Source organism: Dermochelys coriacea, chromosome 4 (genome assembly GCF_009764565.3).
Source record: "Dermochelys coriacea isolate rDerCor1 chromosome 4, rDerCor1.pri.v4, whole genome shotgun sequence".
NCBI lineage: Eukaryota > Metazoa > Chordata > Testudines > Dermochelyidae > Dermochelys > Dermochelys coriacea.
This window is the reverse complement of record NC_050071.1, coordinates 124863954-124883393: the sequence shown is the minus strand read 5'-3', so window position 1 is coordinate 124883393 and position 19440 is coordinate 124863954. Positions and strand designations below refer to the sequence as shown.

At 41.7% G+C, this 19440-nt stretch overlaps 1 protein-coding gene across 11 annotated transcripts in view; it reads left to right on the top strand.

Annotated features, from left to right (window-relative positions):
• Nucleotides 1-19440, top strand: part of RGS12 (regulator of G protein signaling 12) — a 173554-nt gene that overhangs the window by 334 nt on the left and 153780 nt on the right. For 8 of the 11 annotated variants that reach the window (XM_038400163.2, XM_043512523.1, XM_038400158.2 and 5 more), the window contains exon 2: nt 14808-16773. In XM_038400163.2, coding sequence (XP_038256091.1) covers nt 14914-16773 — 1860 coding nt within the window. In that variant the 5' untranslated portion in view covers nt 14808-14913. Of the gene's footprint in view, nt 1-831; nt 867-10127; nt 10322-14807; nt 16774-19440 lie in introns of those variants that run through there. The other 3 variants (XM_043512522.1, XM_043512521.1, XM_043512527.1) reach the window with 3 other exon arrangements.

Sequence of the window (19440 nt, the reverse complement as noted above, 5' to 3'; positions counted from 1 at the left end):
GGGTCGCGTGCAGAAGTTAGACACCCCGAGCGCTGTGGTGTGTGTGTGTGTGTGTGTGTGTGTGGCGGGGGGGGAGTGGTTCCGTTACAAGCTGGGCTTTGCAGGGGGGTGGGGATTTGTTTGTTGGGCTCCCGATTTTTTACTGCTTGCTTTTCAAACGCTCCCAACCGACCCGGGTGCTGCTTTTCCCTCCCAATCCCAGCGGCTTCACCCTCCAGGGAGGCTGAGGCTGAGGCTGCTTCGATAAGGTGGTTAAGGTGTAACGCTGTTTGGAGAGTAGCGTGCAACTGTTGCTTGGCTGGAGGAGGGGGTACAGTAAACTACTTCTGGTCCCCCACCTCTCTAACAGCTACCTGACCCCACTCGCTGTTGTATCTGCCTGCCCTGTTAATGAATTTACTTCAGTACTCTTGTGAGGTGGGGAAACGCTATTATCTCCACTTTGCAGAGGCACAGAAAGGTTACTGCTGTGATTGCTGCTCCTTTAGGAAAATGATTTATAAATCAAAGCCTCTGCACATTACTGATAATAATACTTGGCAATTGTGTAGCACTATTTGTGTTCAAAGTGTTTTACATCTACTAATCCTCCTGATACCTCTGGAAAGTGAGTATGTATGATTCCATTTTTACAGATGGGGAAAATGAGGGAGAGGGGTTAGGTGACTTGCCCAAGGGCACACAACTTGGTAGCAGTGGCAGGATTTAGACTCCCAGTTTATTAGAAAATATTATGAATATGTTTATTCCTGAGAGGATACTTTCCTTTGGATACCAGTTCATCTGAAGATATTTCTGGTATAACTGGCTCTCTTTTCTTCCTCTTCCTAGTTTGCCTGCACTCTTTTCTGATGTGAGTGCTGGAGGTGAGTTGCTCCGTGATCGGTGAGCTTTTTGTGTCCACAAAAAGAGATTATTCTTTTACCTAGGGCAGCAGTTCTCAAACTGTGGGTCAGACCCCAAAGTGGGTCGTGACCCCATTTTAATGGGGTTGCTAGGGCTGGCATTAGACTTGCTGGGGGCAGGGCCAAAGCCCCACTTCCTTGGGTGGTGGGGCTCAGAACTCAGTTTCAGCCCTGGGTAGCGGGACTCAGATTACAGGTCCCCTGCCTGGGGCTGAAATCCTTGAGCTTTGCCCCCCTCCCCCCAAAGCCCTGCCCGGGGCGGCAGGGCTCAGGCTTTGGTCCCCCCTCCTGGGATCATGTAGTAATTTTTGTTGTCAGTAGCGGATCGCAGTGCACTGAAGTTTGAGAACTCCTGACCTAGGGTCTTAGGTAATTGAGCTCTTTTAAAACTCATCCTTCTCATCACTGCTTCATTCATAGTTTTCCAGATAATTTGTAACTTTCATCTATAACACCAAAGCTTGGATGCTTTGAGTCTTCTCTCAGTGTCCTTCTTACATGTCTCCATACAGGAGAATTGACTGTAGATAACACCATAGCAATTTAGTGAGGACATATGGAGTTTTAATTTTTGATAACACGGAAGTCGTTGAATACTTTTGCAAACTGTATCCTTCTTTTGATTTCTTCATCACAGCTTCCATTTAGTGTTGTTAGACTCCCTACACTTATTTCACATCTCAACCATCAAGTAATAGGTGTTGCCTGTATTGTGCATTTCTGTCATAGGTGACAACTCCCTGGATGCTTTGGGGCTGGAATGCCCACAGAAAAAAAATAGTGGGTGCTCAGCACCTACTGACAGCCCTACCGATCAGCTCCTACCCCTTCCCCCCCAGTGCCTCCTGTCTGCTGAGGATCAGCTGTTCAGTGGTGGGCTGGAGATGCTGGGGGGGGAAAAGGGAGGAGAAGGAGCAGGAAGAGGCGGACAAAGGTGGGGTGGGAAGGGGCGGGGTGGACTGGAGGTGGAAAGAGGTGGGGCAGGGTGGGGTCTTGGGGAAAGGAGTTGAGTGGGGTCGGGGCCTGGGGCGGAGCAGGGGTTGAGCACCCCTTAATTTTGGGGAAATTAGAAAATTGGCGCCTCTGGTCTCTGTGTTTGTTTGTTATCATACTTTCTGTCTTCCTAATGTCGATCCTCATTCTATATTTCTTGCTTACATTGTTTGCAGCAATAAGCATGTTCTGAAGTTCTTCCTTAGATTCAGCCAGTGCTATTCAGATCTCATTGGTTCAGGAGCCAAATTTGCGATAAAAATTACCCAATGAACCACAGCAGTATGAATTTATTGTTTCATTTACTCTCTCTATATATATCGGGGTGGGCAAAATATGGCCCGTGGGCCGGATCCGACCCATCTAACATTTCTGTCCAGTCCGCCATGACAACTTTCTGTCCGGCCTCCTTTTCCCCCTTGCGATCTCTGAGTCCAGACCTCTAAAAGTCCTGCGGTGCAGCGGGGCGCTCAGGCAGGCTGCCTGCCTGCCGTGGCCCCATGCTACTCCCGGAAGCAGTCAGCTGCTGCTGGTACATCTGTGCGCACCCCTGGCCGGGGGGAGGTGGCTCCATGCACTGCTCCCCCTGCCCAGCACTGTCCTCACAGCTCTGGGTGCAGTGCTTGCGGGCACAGGCAGTGCACGGAGACCCGCTGCACTCTTAGGTTGGTTAATAATTAAAACACACAGTGGTTTAATATGTGCTGCAAAGATCTGCAGTAGACACATTAAAGAGCTACTTGCGGCTCCTGAGCCTCAGTCTGAGTATCACTGGTCTAAGCAATGCAAACTAGGTCACTGATGTATCTTATGTTATTGATGTATATGTCATTGGCCTGTATGTCCTGGTTGGGTGTCTTCTAAACTTTTCCTCATTATAACATCTACATATGTTAAATAAGTGCGGAGATAGGTGTACACGAAGGTTGCATTCTTTCTCAATGCTGCTTTGCTTTGATAGTGCATAGTTCATTGACATTGCTGCTTTCTGTCTCCAGCATAGGCTTTTTATTAATTGTGTATCTTGAAAGTCAATATTCTTCAAGAATATTGAATCATCTTGTTGTATTGGATTTTATCAAATGCCTTCTCAAAATCTACAAAGCACATATAAATTTCCTTTTCCACTTTGATCGCACACTCAGATAAGGTCCTTAGGGAAAGACTGCCTTCCTCATACCTGCTCTTGAGGAGAAACCAAACTAACTTCTACTACTTGTTGAGGTATACCTCCACTACTTAACTATATTCTGGCAAAGCAATTCCTTCTGATACAGATATAAGCAGTATGTTTTGCTAATAATGAGATATTAGTGAACATTCTTACATAAAAATACTATCTCAATCCAGTTCCCAATGACCCACTGTCCACAAAACAAAAAAATGCCACCGTTAGTGGCACCATTGTTTTCATTCCCGGAAAAAGAAAAGGAGTACTTGTGGCCCCTTAGAAACTAACAAATTTATCTGAGCATAATAAGCTTTCGTGAGCTACAGTGAGCTGTAGCTCACGAAAGCTTATGCTCAAATAAATTTGTTAGTCTCTAAGGGGCCACAAGTACTCCTTTTCCTTTTGCGAATACAGACTAACATGGCTGCTACTCTGATTCCCGGAAAAGAGGCCAAAAATTTAGTAAGTGTGGAAACTAAAGGAATTCTCACTCCTACAAATTGTTCCTACAAAATAGAATTGGTATATTGGCCGTGCAGTGTGGAAAAGCTGCTGTCTTTGCTGTACCAATACCTTTCTTAAGAACCAACTTAATGCACACAAATTTAGAGCAAGAACTCCCCCCCCATTCATTCTGGTGGTGCCCACTCAAATAATTTTTGCTGAGGGTCTGCTGGTGTTTTTGCTGTCACAGTTTCCTTCAGTTGTGTCATTTGGCTGTAAATATGCCACATTTCAGCACTGAGCAAAAAAAAGTTTTGATTTATGAGAGCTCTGTGGAGGCATACTTGGGGAAAGGAGTGCTGCCTGTTACTCAACAGAGGCAGTTCTGCATTGATGTACTTTAGAGTCCTGTCCAGTTCTTGGATAGAAAAATAATGTCTATAACCTGGAGTAGGGGAGGAAAATATCAAGCAGGGAACACATTTCCCTCAACAGTTTCCCCCCGTCCTCTTCTTTTCCCCTGACAGACAGACAAACAATTATATGATTGCACGGGTAACAGACTTTCAAGATGAGCTGAATACTCAGCCCTATAGTCCTAATTTTCACATACTCCCTCCTGGCCCCCTGGAGCCATTTCTTAAATTAATTTCTGAATATATCTCCTGTTTCGATTTGTGCTTTATTTTTTATTGTCGTGAGTTAATAGGAGCTGATGCATGAAATAAGACAGTTCCCCACCCTTCCAATAGAGAGTTTGAGAAATAGCAGGAAAGCCTTGGTGGAAATGCAGACAGCTGGCAAACTACAGTGAAAACGCAAAAATAGCTGTTTGAGGAAATTTAGGTTTCAGAGTAGCAGCCGTGTTAGTCTGTATTCGCAAAAAGAAAAGGAGTACTTGTGGCACCTAAGTACTCCTTTTCTTTTTGAGGAAATTTAATGTTTGTAGGAGACATGTATAGCCCAAGCACAATTGCAAAACAGATTCTGTCTCTATTTATGCTATGTTGTGCCTTGGATCTCACAGCAGGTTGATCACAAATGTACTCAAGAATGTATGTTGTCAGAGAACTTGCAAGTTTTACTTCTGATTCAGTATACCATTTTGTAGTTCAGCAACAAGGACAATGTGGTTTATGAGGCAAATTCTTGTTTTGTTATGCTGGTGTAAACTAACTTCAGTGGATTTACATTGCTGCAATGATTCTCAAACTGTGGTTCAGAACCCCAAAGTGGGTCGCAACTCTATTTTAATGGGGTTGCCAGGGCTGGCTTAGACTTGCTGGGGCCCAGGGCCAAAGCCTTAGCCCCACCACCCGAAGCTGAAGCCTGATTTCAGCCCTACGTGTTGCTGCCCCCCGGTCCCCGCCCGGGGAAGTGGGGTTCGGGTGGGCTCAGGCTTCGGTCCCCTCTCCTGAGGTCGTGCAGTCACGGGGCAATGAAGTTTGAGAACCCGTGCCCTACTGTAACAGCTGCATTTAGCCCCTGTGTACACAAGGAAATGTTTCTTTCTGTAAGGTGATACAAAGTTTTCAAGGTAATAAAACACCATATGCAGTCTCATTTACTAAGCTGAAAAAAAATTCCAATGTCAATACAATCTGTGAAACCTTTTATCAAATTATAGTGGTAACTTTTTATTGTTATTAACCCTTAACAGAGATATGGAAATGTCATAAAATTATACTTTTTTGCATGGGATCATATTACCATTTATGTTTTCCAAAGGGTATTTAATTAATGGGCCTGTTTTGCTCTTAACATGCATGCATAACCCCCACTAGCATTTTGGAAAATGTTAGGGAATCTCCTCTGCAGGTATCTTGGCGTTCAGTGAGTGGTTATTTTTAGAGCAACCATGTCATCCTACTTAATGATGTCACCAGAACCCTATGACAAAATCAATTTAAAAATTAATTTAAAATATAATTTAAATTTAAAAATGAATTCAGTAATATGCTGCAACCATTTTTGTATCTACCCAAAATGGGTAAGTTCCAAACATAGTTTAGTTCCAGAAATGTTTAGTTCCAAACATAGTGCACTAACGTAGAAGTTATTACAGTATAATGGAGATAATTGGATGTACATTAATATTTTAGAAAACTCAAGAGTGTGGCCTAATGGAAGTAGGATATTCCTCTTTTTAAGGCATAGGACTGGGTGTAGGGTAGCCAGGGTTCTGTTTTCTGCCACTGATTCCTAACAAAGGTGGTATGAGATTGATTAATGTTTGTAAAGCACTTCTTAACCCTTGGATGGAAAGCATTATGTAAGTGCAAAGTATTAGGCTTTGTCTACACTGCCAATTGAATGACACAACTTTTGTCATTCACAAATGCTTAAAAAAGGCCCCTCCCCCCCTCGGACAAAAGTTTTGCTCCGGCAAGTGGCAGTGTAAATGGCTTGTCGATAACGTGAACACGGCTCATTGGGGGTGGAAGTATTTTGTCTGCAAAAGTGCCGACAAACAGTGTTTGCACTGCCTAACTTTTAATGACACGGCTGTCTGGCTAAAAGTTGTGTAGTGTAGACAAAGCCTTAGTATTTATTTGTTAAAGCTAAATTATTTTCTTGATTCTTAGAGAGGCTATCATGGCAGCTAGATAATTACTATATTAACACATTACTTGCAGAAACCACTTTGCACTGACAAATTACAACTGCAGTCTACAGAGATGATAAAAAACAATATTGACTCTTTGTCAAAAGAAAACAATTTAAAAACCAAAAATAAAACTAAATTGATATTTTACATGGTGGTTTAAAGCTGGTCATATTTCGGATCTGGAAGTCTCTAACAGGAGCACATCCTGGAGTTGAGTCTTCAACTAAGAGTCCTTTTCCAATCCAGGAGAATTCATTTCCAAGTATCAACCACAAGAGAGTGAGAAGCAATATCTGACCATTTAAATACTACTTTCATTATTAGAGTAGTGAAATAACTAACATGCTTGAAAAGCTAGGCCTGAGATGCCAATGAATGCTTTTTGTTTTGTAAAGCATTCAAACTGCAGGTTGTGACCCAGAACTGGGTCGTGGAATGGAAGGCACTGGATTGCGGTTGCTCTGGTCAGCACCGCCGACCGGGCCGTTAAAAGACCAGTCCGCGGTGCTGCCTGGCTAAGGCAGGCTAGCTCCTATCTGTTCTGGCACCATGCTGTGCCCCGGAAGCGGCTAGCAGGAGGTCCGGCTCTTAGGCACACTGCTTCTGCCTCGAGCACTTCTACATCTCAGTCTTCTTAGGTTTCATTGTATATAGTTTAGTTTAGTAGTACCCTTTATTTAGTTTGCAGCATTTAGTTAGGTTAGATCAGGGGTCCCCAATGCGGTGCCCGTGGGTGCAGTGGCGCCTGCCAGGACAGTTGTGTGTGCCCGCAGGACACCGTGCCGCCGAAAGGCCGCTGCCAAGCACAGCTGCCGGAGAACTGCCCGCCAAAATGCAGCTGAGAAGCACTGCCGTTTCTCGGTGGCATTTCGGCAGCGACGCTTCTTCCCGCTTCCGCTTCTTGGTGGCATTTCGGTGGTGGGGTATCTGGTGCCCGCCACAGTCTTCTGGGAATAGGAATATGCTAAACCACAGAAAAGTTGGGGGCACTGGGTTAGATAGTTATCCCGGGAGATGCCCTCACCCGGGTTTAAGCTTTGTCTGTCATGTGGAGCATTGTCTATCTCCACTAGTGACCCATCCCCCTCCCCCCACATGTGGTGTTTGTTGTGCTGGGAGAATGGCATATTAAAGAAAGGTGTTCCATCAGTAAAACATTCAGAAAGAGAGCACTGGTGGCAAGAGACTTGTGCTTAAAGCCACACCTTTTGGAACTGGCCATGAGGCCTGCTTTGGCACTGGGGACCTCCACTAATCAACAAGTTTCGTAGTCTTCTTCGAGCTGACAGGAAATGTTGCTCCAATTTGAGGTCTGATGATTGCCCTAAGAGGAAAAGGGATCATTCTTCTTCCTCTGGTCCTCCAAGTAAAAGGACCTGTAAGATGAACCAAGATCACTCCAGAGATCATAGAGGTTCTTCATCATCATCTAACAGGAGTGCTGATCAGCACCTTGATTCGTCTGGTACATGGGATGGAGCTGGGCCATCTAACCACTGCCTTGTATCATGTTGGCTATAACAACTGCAAGGAGAGGATGCCAGCTACAGGTCTTAATGGCAGAACCCACATACACACAGTTTTTCAAGGACAAAGTGGACCTATGGCCACATCCAAAGTTTTTATTGAATATGGTTTCATGATTTCATCTTAACTAAATGGTTGATTTACCAGTGTTCTTTCCTAAATCAATGCAAATGAACAATGACTTCACATGTTGATTGTGAGATGATGCTTGACATTTTACCTGGAAAGAATTAGGCCCTTTTGGGTCAGGTGGTCTCTGTGCGAATGATTTCCAGGTGGATAACTTCATTACATCAGCATATGAAATAGCTCAGACCATGCCCCTACAGAGATTGTGAGGTCATTCAATGAGAGCTCAAGTGACAGTGGTAACATTCCTCTGTGATGTTTCAGAATTGGACATTTGCAGAGCTGCCACTTGGTCTTCTGTACATACTTTTTACCAGGCACTATTCAATTACCACTATGTGTAGGTCAGATGCAAACTTTTTAGGAAGGCAGTCCTTCAGTCATTGTTTAAGTAGACTTTGAGTCCCACATCCTATGAATACTGCTTGTGGGTGACCTAAGTGGAATACCTGTCTGTAACCACTTAAAGAAGAAAAGATGATAACTTACATGTTCTGTAATTGTTCTTCAAGATGTGGATGCATGCGTGTGTTCCATGACCCATTCTCCATCCCCTGTGCATCACAATCTCTGTTCTTGATGTATGAAGGAACTAAGGGGAGTCAGGGCAGTGCTGCCCTTAAATAGCTTGGCGAGGGGCTAGAACCACAGAGCGTGAGCACTGCTTCTACAGATACTGCTGGATAAAGTTCTCTAGCTTCAATGTGATGGGCATGTGCATACCTGAGTGGAATACACGTCTGCACCGATATCTCAAAGAACAACACTTAGAATACAGGCAAGTAACAGTTTTCAGGGTTCCCGTCCACTTTTTTCTCCCACGTTTCATACCTGTCTAATTTCATGTCCCTTCTTTGCCTTACTGGATCATGCACTCTATCCCTCTTTTTGTGTTGTTGTTGTTCTCACTACTTTTAATTTTTTTGCTTTCCAGACCATGTGGTAGGTCACTTTAAGTTAAGGGATGAGCATAACACAGAACAATATTGCTGTCCTATATGATCAGATGTGATGCATTGTGTGGTCAGATGCGTAGTCTGATCCATGAATGTGGAAACCCTGACTTTTATGAACAAAAACTATGTAGACCCTTCCTACTTACATCAAGTAGAATGTGTGCCAGGGTACCTACCTGCAGATGTATTTTTTAAAAACTGTTGTCAATTAGTATTAGTCCAAATAACTAGTATATTCCTAAGTATTTTTTAATATATTTCACGTCTGAAGGCTGTTCTCTGACTTAATTGATGCGTATTATTCTGCAGCATGTAGCAAGTTAGTAAGGATGCAGTGAGCTGACAATCTGCTGCACAAGTATTCAGTAGGTGAAATGATGATATCTACGTGTCCTTTATTACAATAGAATTAGTCTTTTAAATAACATCAAAACTGTGACAGTGACTCTTACAGTGATAGTAGATATTCTGGCTGTACTATCACATTTATTGTGAAGGGGAGGCAGCATGTCCAGTATAAGTACACCAGGCTGAGTCAGGAGACCTAGATTTGCCACTGAGCTGTTGTTATATTGGGCAAGTCAATTTGTCTGCCTCTGCTTCTCCATCTGTAAAGTGAAGATAATGATACTTGCCCTCATTACAAATCACTTTCCGATTTAGATGTGAAAAGTATTGTAAGAATTGACTATTAATAATTTTTCAGTGATACCTTTGTGAGATAGAAAGTGGGTAAACTTAAATTGTTGGATGCCAAGTAATTTTATTTTAAAAATCACTAAAAATATTTAATGTAGAAAAACAAGAAATGGTAGGCCAGCTCTTACTAATTTTTTTCTCTTACTGCCAATCCCGGGGTCTGACTCCCTCTACTTTAGGCTAGTCTACATTACAAGATAGGGGTATGATTCCCCTGCTCGCATACATGTTCTCATGCTAGCTCTGATTAAGTGTACTTTCAGGCAGGTTTGTACTTGGCACAGTTAGTCATGCCTCTGCTGTCTTTACCAGTGCTACCATGGCTACACTGCTATTTATATTAGCACGAGTTTGATGAGAGCTAGTGCGAGTATTTGTACACAAGCAGGGGGAATTACACTGTCAGACTTATCTGGAGTAGCTCACAAGCATGAGTACCAGCCTCAGGGCAGACTGTTACAAACCAGGGCACAAATCCAAACTGGTTGTGAGTTCTATATGGTAGAACCTCAGAGTTATGAACACCAAAGTTATGAACTGACCGGTCAACCATACACCTCCTTTGGAATTGGAAGTATGTAATGAGGCAGCAGAGACCAAAAAAAAAAGGTAAATATTGTTCGATACAATACTGTGTTAAACGTAAACCACTAAAGAAAAAGGGAAAGTTTAAAAAAAAATTTGGCAAGGTAAATTGGCTTTTGAAAGAGCAACCATAATGATTTGTTCAGAGTTATGAACAACCTCCATTCCTGAGTTATTTGTAACTCTGAGGTTCTACTGTACTTGGGTTTCTCAAATCTACTGTGAACTCCAAAGGCTGTTGTGGTGCCTGAACATAGAGTCACAGACCAGGGTACCCAAGGGGACTGTTTATCTTGCCACCCAGGCAAGCCTAACTTTGTGATAGGTGATCCCTTAAACCAAAATTCACAACAATATTCAGGTTGTTCCCAGTCCCAAAGAACCAAGCACTTACTCCAGGTCATTTATTCCTCAGTTTGCAACCAAAGACAATCTTTGTAGCCAATCCTATAATAAACTAACTAAAGATTTATTAACTAAGAAGAGAAGTAAGAGAGTGTTTACCTGCAAATACCTTGTAAATAAGACACACTCAAATGAGTTAGTCTTAGGTTCCAGAGAGAAATAGAAGTTGCTGTAATGTGCCAGCTCTTTATGTCCTTTAGGGCTAACCTAAGCTAAGCAGCTTGGGTATCGCTTGTTTATGCTTAGAAATATTGCCTTCTCCAAATTCTAAGCAGCACAGTGATACAGTTACTTCTGGTCAGGGATTTTTATTTCCTTCCCACAGCGTTCAAACTGATGGGACAGGTGTTTGAGCCCTGTCTCCTCTTAATGGGTGTGCGTGTAGGGCAATCAGCAAAGTCTTAGTCCTTTGATGTTTCACAATGGCTCGTTTTGGTTTCTTTGGGCCATCTTGTGTGCAGGACGAACACTTTACATTAATTAATGCTTCTTTCCTGGTTGGTGAGTTATAGTTACAGAGGCTTACGGTGAAAACATTCAGTATGACTTTATACCGTGGGATACAAATGTTATAAGTGAGATCAAGACAAGTTCGAAAGCTTGTCCTTCTCACCAACAGAAGTTGGTCCAATAAAAGATATAACCTCACCCACCGTGTCTCATCAATACATGCAGCATCCTACAAACATTTCATCAAGTCTAACACATTCTTATAAACTAAACATCTATTTTAATAATGCTAACACATAGGTGAGCCAGATTGGTTTCCAGCTATGCATTTGTCGGTGAACAGTGAGGCTTGGGGGTCTGGGCATAGGCTGGCACTTTGTCTACCAGTGTCACACACATCTGTAGGTTGTAGTGTTGATGAAAACTTAGGCACAGGGATTCATTTATATACCTTAGGGGACACCATGGTTAAGATCAAGCAAAATAACCTCAATTATTAACCATGTCTATTTTATTAGAAAGGAAAAGAAAACATTAAACAAAGCACAAGTAACAGTACACCAATGATAGACTGGTTACTTATGTTACAATCTCTTCTGTATGTGTGTCTGTGGAGAGCTTTTAACAGAGATTATAACTAGGGCCCTACCAAATTCACAGTGCATTTTGGTCAATGTCATGATCATATGATTTTAAAAATTGCAAATTTCATGATTTTAGCTATTTAAATCTGAAATTTCATGCTGTTGTAATTGTAGGGGTCCTGACCCAAAATGTAGTTTTTGGGGGTCGTAAGGATATTGTAGGGAGAGTTGCGGTACTGCTACCCTTACTGCTGCTGATGGCGGCGCTGCCTTCAGAGCTGGGTGGCTGGAGAGCGGTGGCTGCTGGTTGGGAGCCCAGCTCTGAAGGCAAAGCCGCTGCCAGCAGCAGTAGTGTAGAAGTAAGGATGGCATGGTATAGTATTGTCAACCTCACTTCTGTGTTGCTGCCTGCAGAGCTGAGCCGTCAGTCAGCAACCACCACTCTCTGGCTGCCCAGCTCTGAAGGCAGCAGTGCAGAAATAAAGGTGGCATGGTATGGCATGATACTGCCACCCTTACTCCTGCACTGCTGCTGGTGGGGCACTGCTTCAGAGCTGGGTGCCCGGCCAACATCTGCTGCTCTTCTTCTGCATGTCTTCAGAGTGGGGCAGTTGAAAGGATGGCAATACTGTGACCCCCTGTAGCTCCCTTTTTGGTCAGGGCCCCCAATTTGAAATACGCTGGTCTCCCCTGGTGAAATCTGTATAATATAGGGTAAAAGCACACAAAATACCAGATTTCACAGGGGGAGACCAGATTTCACGGTCCGTGATATGTTTTTCATGGCCATGAATTTGGTAGAGCCCTAATTATAACCTTGAAAGTGGACTGCCTTTGGGGGGTGGGGCATACTTTAAGTTAAGACCAATTAATATTGTTTCCTAAATTATTGTGAATTCAGTCTTAGTATCTTACTAGATACTTAACTGTTTGGGCAAACTAATTTGCTTAAGGGCAGGTGATATCCTGTCTAGTTATTAATAACAACAACTAGTCAGTTTATAGATGGGCAATGTAAGCAATCTTAACTAAATCCTATGAAATTGAAAAAAATATTTAAATCTGTTGCTTAAAAGAAGCCATTTAAGGAGCTGTCTTGAGATGTGAATATCAAGAATCTTAAATCCTACTATTTTTGTTTACTAATATTTAGTCCCATCTCCTCTCCAGGAATACATCGATTAATAATCATTTGGTGATTAACAGGGGAAACTGTTGGTATTTTAAGTTTCAACAGCATTTTTATATCCCAGTAAAATCATAGGAGTTTTAATCTAATCCATTGGCAGTGTCTTAGTTAACTTTTTCTCACCAATCCATGTTGAAATGTTGGGAGATTTCCTTAGTTTTTATTTCTTCTTAGTCTTCTCTGTTTTTCTTAGCTCTTATGGCTGCTTGTTTGTAGAAATGGACATGATATATTGATAAGTGCTTGCTGTTTAAGCAGGATAGCAAAGATTGTGTCACTTCAGAGTTTTTATACTCTTCTTACTATTTCCATGAAATTATAAGAAAACACACCTCTTTCAGGCTTGTTTAATTCAAAGCTTGTTGCTATCACTCATTGGCTCCATTCCTTGGGGGTTGGTTTAAGTGACACCTTCAGCTCTTGAATATGCAGTCTGTTTAATGAATGCACAACATTTCTAATTGATTTTGTTTTTGTGGCAGGAACGTGTCAGACAACTTTTAAAGTCAGTTTTAATTCTCTCTTTTTATTCAATCAATTTTCTGAGATATTTCTTCAATTTTAACAGAGTTTAACAGGAAATGAGATTCTGTTTCTAAAAAGTCCAAACAAATCCTGTTTTTTATATAAAGTTTTCAGTTTTTTAAAACAGTCTTTCAATATTAAATAATTCTTTGAGAGTCATTAGTTTAAATAGTTATTTAAAAAAGTTGTTTGTTCTACATGACTGTTTTTGGAAAGATTATTCTTCTTGTCTTCCTGAGTTGGGTGAGAGTTGCTTAAGCACTGTGAGTAATTAATAAGAGTAATTACTGTGAGTAATTCTATATTTAAATAGTTTCTTACATTAGTAATTAGTTTAGCAAGATCATCAGATTCTATGCTGGTACATAAAGCATTTTACTATTACATAGCAGTGATATTAGGAGCTTTTTCTTTAGCTAACATATTTGCAAGTATACATTTCACAAAGGTGTTTGTGAATCTATAAGAAATAAACAGAAGGTTTTAAATACTTCCAACTACATGTTTTTCCTAGAGGCTTTTCTGAATCAAGTTTTTAGAATAATTATTATATTATTATAAAATTATTTTCATCAAAGATATTTCTAGAATTCTTTGTGTAGTTTTACCCAGATTTATTACTCGGATACTGCATCCTATGTTCCTTTTCACAATCAGGTCTCTTCATAAAACATTAATGTTTTACGTAGTTTGTCTTCTTGAAATAAGGATTACTTTTGTATCAAACTGGTCTTTTACAGAAAGGGAGGTGTCCTGGTCTAGATAAGACATTTTTAGGGGTTTGTCCCTTGACTAAACTCCATGGAGTTACAATCTGTTTGTTATAGCAATTAAACTTCCATTAACTATTTTGTACAAAGCACAAATTTAAATAACCACTCCACCTTTTAAATACAGCACAAAAGAAAAAGGTATAAAGATAAAGCAAGGTAAAGTTTAAAATGCAGCTACTTGTGGGGTGAGAAAACACGTTTTTTTGGCTAGGTTGGGTTATCTTTTCTGACATGTGTTTGTCCTTGGGTGATAGCAGAAATTCTGGAATTTCTTTGGTTAACGTTAGCATTTTGCAACATAATTAGCTAAACATAATAACACATAATATGTATTGTCCTATTTTCAAGTATTATGGCTGTAACATACTTGTGGCTCAGTGGTTCCCAAACTGTGGGTCATGACCTCAAATGGGGTCTTGCTATTAAGCACAAAGGATGCCATTTTGCTTCGCTCAACATGACCTCTTGAATACGGTGTGTGCAAGGTCAGAGAGAGGACACCATTTTGCTTTTCAGAATGGTGGTGTCCTTGCTTTCTAGGGTCCCATTAGAAAATACTTAATTAAAATGGGGTTGTTCTGCCAAAAATTGGGGAGCCCCTGTTGTAGCTATATCTTAATACTGAGTTGTAACAACTTAATATTTTAAAAGTTATCATTTTATTAATATATTTTTGCATCAACATTGAGGTCTGTTCATTTTTGGAATGATTAAAGTAGCAAGAGATCATGGTCCTGTGCCAATATTTTATTATTTTGATATCTTTTATAGTAATTTTGATAAATGTATTCCCAAACAGTAAGAACAAAAAAAAGGAAAATATAAAGTATTAAATCAATTTTTATTTATTTATTTATTCTTTAGGACTTCTGCAGATAAAGGAACTGGGATTCCAGGAAAGCACTTAAGTGAAACATGAATAAGAATTGGACTTAATTAAGGGTTCCTCCTGTTCCAGAGATTAACCAAAATGTATAGACCAGGGGAAACTGTGAAACGTCGACTCAATATGCTTGCTCCTCCTCGGATAAGAAGCGTGGAAGTCGCAAGAGGAAGAGCTGGCTATGGGTTCACCCTTTCTGGACAAGCTCCCTGTGTTCTTAGCTGCGTTATGAAAGGAAGTCCTGCAGATTATGTTGGACTTAAAGCTGGAGATCAAATATTTGCAATTAATGAAATTAATGTAAAACAAGCTTCTCATGAAGATGTGGTGAAACTAATAGGAAAATGTTCTGGACTCCTGCACATGGTCATTGCTGAAGGCAACAGTCATATTGACTCATGTTCTAGTGATGAAGAAGTTGGGTTTTATGATGGGAAAGGGTGGCTGAAGCCAAAGCCTGACTCTAAAGCCTTGGGTATAAATAGAGCAGAGAAGGTTGTTGAAGAAATGCAGTCTGGTGGAATTTTCAACATGATCTTTGAAAATCCTAGTTTTTGTGCTGGTAATGCAGAGAATTCAGTACCAAAACAAAGAGCCCTTTCTGAGACTGCTGCTACTAAATTTGAAACTGGACATGAGAGTATAAATAACAATCCTAATCTACTTTCAAAGGAAGAAATATCCAAAGCGTTGCATGATGATTTAGTTTTTCAAATTGGACTGGAAAATCCAGAGGACTTTGGGTTAGATGCAAGCATTTTAAATGTTGCTATGGTGGTAGGTTACCTAGGCTCGATTGAACTTCCTTCAACAAGCTCAAATCTGGAAAATGACAGTTTGCAGGCTATTCGGGGATGTATGAGACGCCTTCGGGCAGAACAGAAAATCCATTCATTGGTGATGATGAAGATTATGCATGACTGTATTCAGCTCTGCAGTGACAAGTCTGGTGTAGTAGCAGAATATCCTGCTGAGAAACTGGCATTTAGTGCTGTGTGTCCTGATGATAGAAGATTTTTTGGGCTAGTTACCATGCAGACAAATGATGATGCAAGCTTGGCTCAGGAAGATGAAGGGGTTCTGAGGACATCATGTCATGTGTTCATGGTGGATCCGGAATTATTTCATCATAAAATTCACCAAGGTATAGCAAGACGTTTTGGACTGGAGTGTACTGCAGATCCAGACACAAATGGCTGTTTAGAATTTCCAACATCATCTTTACCAGTTCTTCAATTTATCTCTGTCCTCTATAGGGATATGGGTGAGCTGATTGAGGGAATGCGAGCAAGGGCTTTTCTTGATGGCGATGCAGATGCTCATCAGAATAACAGTACAAGCAGCAACAGTGATAGTGGTATTGGAAATTTTAACCAAGAGGAAAAAAGCAATAGAGTTTTGGTGGTTGATTTAGGAGGCAATCCAAATAAACATATTCCTAATAGTATATGGGAAAATCCAGTTGGAAGGGGACAGAATCAACATGCTTCCCATTGGAATGGCTTCTGTCAAGAACAAGAAGGAAACACTCCTTTAGAAATAATTCAGAATGACAAATCACAAAATTTAAGTAAGCACTTAAGTCCTTCAGCTCGTATTGAAGTTCCACTAGTTTCTTCTCGAAGTTCAGTGCCGCCATCCAAGAAAAGTACTGTAGGCATAGGCAATCAGAGATGGTTGCCTGTTCATGTCTTACAAGAATGGCAACATGGAAATGCCAGTGACCAGGAGTCTTATACAGATTCTACAGATGGCTGGTCAAGTATTAACTGTGGCACTCTTCCCCCTCCAATGAATAAGATTCCAGCTGACAGATATAGAGTTGATGGCAACTTTGGCCAGCCCCAATTAACATCTCATAAAAATGAATGGTCTAAGAATGTGTTTTGCACACACAAGAAGTTTGGCCCTCAACACAATATTAGAAAGTCTAAAGAAGCTAAAAAGGTAAGAATGTTCGTATATAGGGTACTGCAAAACACTCTGAAGTTGTACTGTTACATATGTTTAATAAAATTTTAATTTGTGTAACATTTATAATTATAAAATTGTACATAGAGGTGTTAATATGGGGACTTTCTGATCTATTTTTCCCACCTTCCTTCTTTCTCACCTCTGCAGTTGCCACAAATGGGGAAGGCTGAATAATATCCTCTTGCATAAAAATATCTGTTAATTAATTTTTATATGCTAATTAATTTCCAGACACAAGAGAAGTTAATATAAAGTTAAAGTTGAGAGAATATTTCAGTAACTTAAGGATAAAACACTGTACATAGACCATTGTTGGAAAAACCCAACCTTTTAAAAAGGAATTCAGAGAAGAGGTAAAATTTAAATACAAACACCTGAAAAAGTAGAAAGTCAAAGGTAAACTTCCTTTTCTATTTTAAAGTCCAGACTTTTAATAGCTTTATTTTACTAGCGACAATGTTCGTGTAAGGATTTTCACAGATGTGTGTCTGTCATAATTTAATCTCTACAGAGTTTTTTGTTTGGGAGTTACTTTAGTTTTTAAAATAGTCATAACATCAGACAGGAAGAGAAGGCATGGGGTGTGGAGCCAACACTTGCCACTGTTTCTGCAGGTTTCCTGAGATCTTTAGGAAGGGAGCCCTATTCCTGTGCATCTCTTGAGAACTTTGCAGAGGAGCCTCTCTCATGTGAATCCAAGGAGTTTCACAGGAGTAGAGTTCTGTCAGGGTATCTTAGGAGGATTTTTGGGAGTTCTCCCATCCTCTGCAAGCCTTTAGACACCCCAGGAGCTTTAGGCTACCAAGGCTTATTTAACTTAATAAACTCCTAGGAATGACTGTGAGACTCCTAATAAGCCTAGTGAGGACTGCAAGCCGGTGGGAAGCCTCTAAACTAACTTAAGGCTTGTAGAAGGCAGGGATGTGAGGCTCTGATGAGTCCATATGGAATCTGCTTAAGGGCTGCAGTGGAAGTGAAATGGCCTCTGCTCTACTGTTGCCCCCAGGCCTCCTCCTTCACTCTGTGCTTCCCACATGCCACTTTGGTGCTGCCTGCCATATCTCCTTTCTTCACTGTTCCACCAAATTTGAGGCTCTTACGTGCCCCAGGCCTCTTGTGGAATTGCTAAAGAATTGTGGGAAAAGAACACCCCAGGAGCTCTGCAAAAGTATGGGTATGCTGGGATTGACAGTTTCCGTTTTCATTTTTGAAGCTAGGGTCTGGCAAAAAAGCAGGCTTGTATAATTGTGGTGATCACCACTATTCTAACTTCAATTTTGGTGGGAAAATACTTCTTCTTAGATAATTTATTAGAGCATAAGCTTTCGTGAGCTACAGCTCACTTCATCGGATGCATTTGCATCCGATGAAGTGAGCTGTAGCTCACGAAAGCTTATGCTCTAATAAATTTGTTAGTCTCTAAGGTGCCACAAGTACTGCTTTTCTTTTTGCGAATACAGACTAACACGGCTGCTACTCTGAAATCCTTCTTTGATGTTTGACATATCCATTTCAATGCAAGTCTTTGTGAACCCACACAGTTGCCAGAAATTTTTCCCATGGCAGTATCCGTTGGGTTGGCTCTAGCGCCTTCTGGCATCGCACACTGGTATAAGGCCCTGCTGACCCTGCAGCAGGTAGCGGGTAGCCTCAAACCTAGGGATCCAAGTGGAGGTGGTTAAGGAGGTGACACATGGCCTCTTGGACATACTGTCACCAGTGGGTCCATCCAGAGTGGCCCTGCTGCTACATGACAGACTCTACATCACAGACTCTATTAAAGCCCTTCAGCAAACCCCTGCCTCCCGTCTGCCAATGGCAAAACACTCAATGTAAATGCTATGTTCTGGCTAAGGGGTATGAGTTCCTTTTCACACGCCTCCGGGATCATTGGTGGTTGCGGTGGCCAATGAATGAGACTGCCAGGGACAACTGGGCTCCACTCCCAAGTTGAAGGACCCTAAAGGACTAGACCTCTTTGGGCGCAAGGCCTACTCCTCAGAGGTCCTGCAACTGCATGTAGCAAACCAGCAGGCCTTGCTGGGGTGCTACAACTTCAACATGTGGGAGTTGTTGCTCAAATTCAATCACCTTCTTCCCCAAGACTCCAGACAGGAGTTTTCCTCCCTTGTCAAGAAAGCGAAAACTGTATCCTGGGCCTCCCTACAAGCAGCCCTGGACGCTGCTACCTCTGCGGCCAGATCAATGGCGACTGCGGTGGGCTTTCATTGGGGCTTCCTCAGGAGGTGTAACACACCATCCAGGATCTCCCTTTCGAGGGTTCGTTGCTCTTCTCAGAGCAGACGGATGCTAGGCTGCCTGGCCTTAAGGACTCAAAGGCAACTTTGAAGTGCTTGGGTCTCTGTGTACTGGCAAACTGCAGCAGTTACTTTCCTCAAACAGCCAGGCTGGACCAACAGAAGAGAAGAAACAGGAGGTTTAGATGCAGGCCCCATCCTCAGTCATTCTTAACAGGCCCTACTCAGCCAGCCTCCAGGCACCTCGGGTTGTCAAAGCACTCATTTTGATGAGACGCTCTAGGTCAGCATTACAATCCCTTCTACATTGGATCCAGCTACACACCTGTTTTCAAACTCCTTTTCCTATTTCCTGGATTCCTGGACCCAGATTACTTCAGAC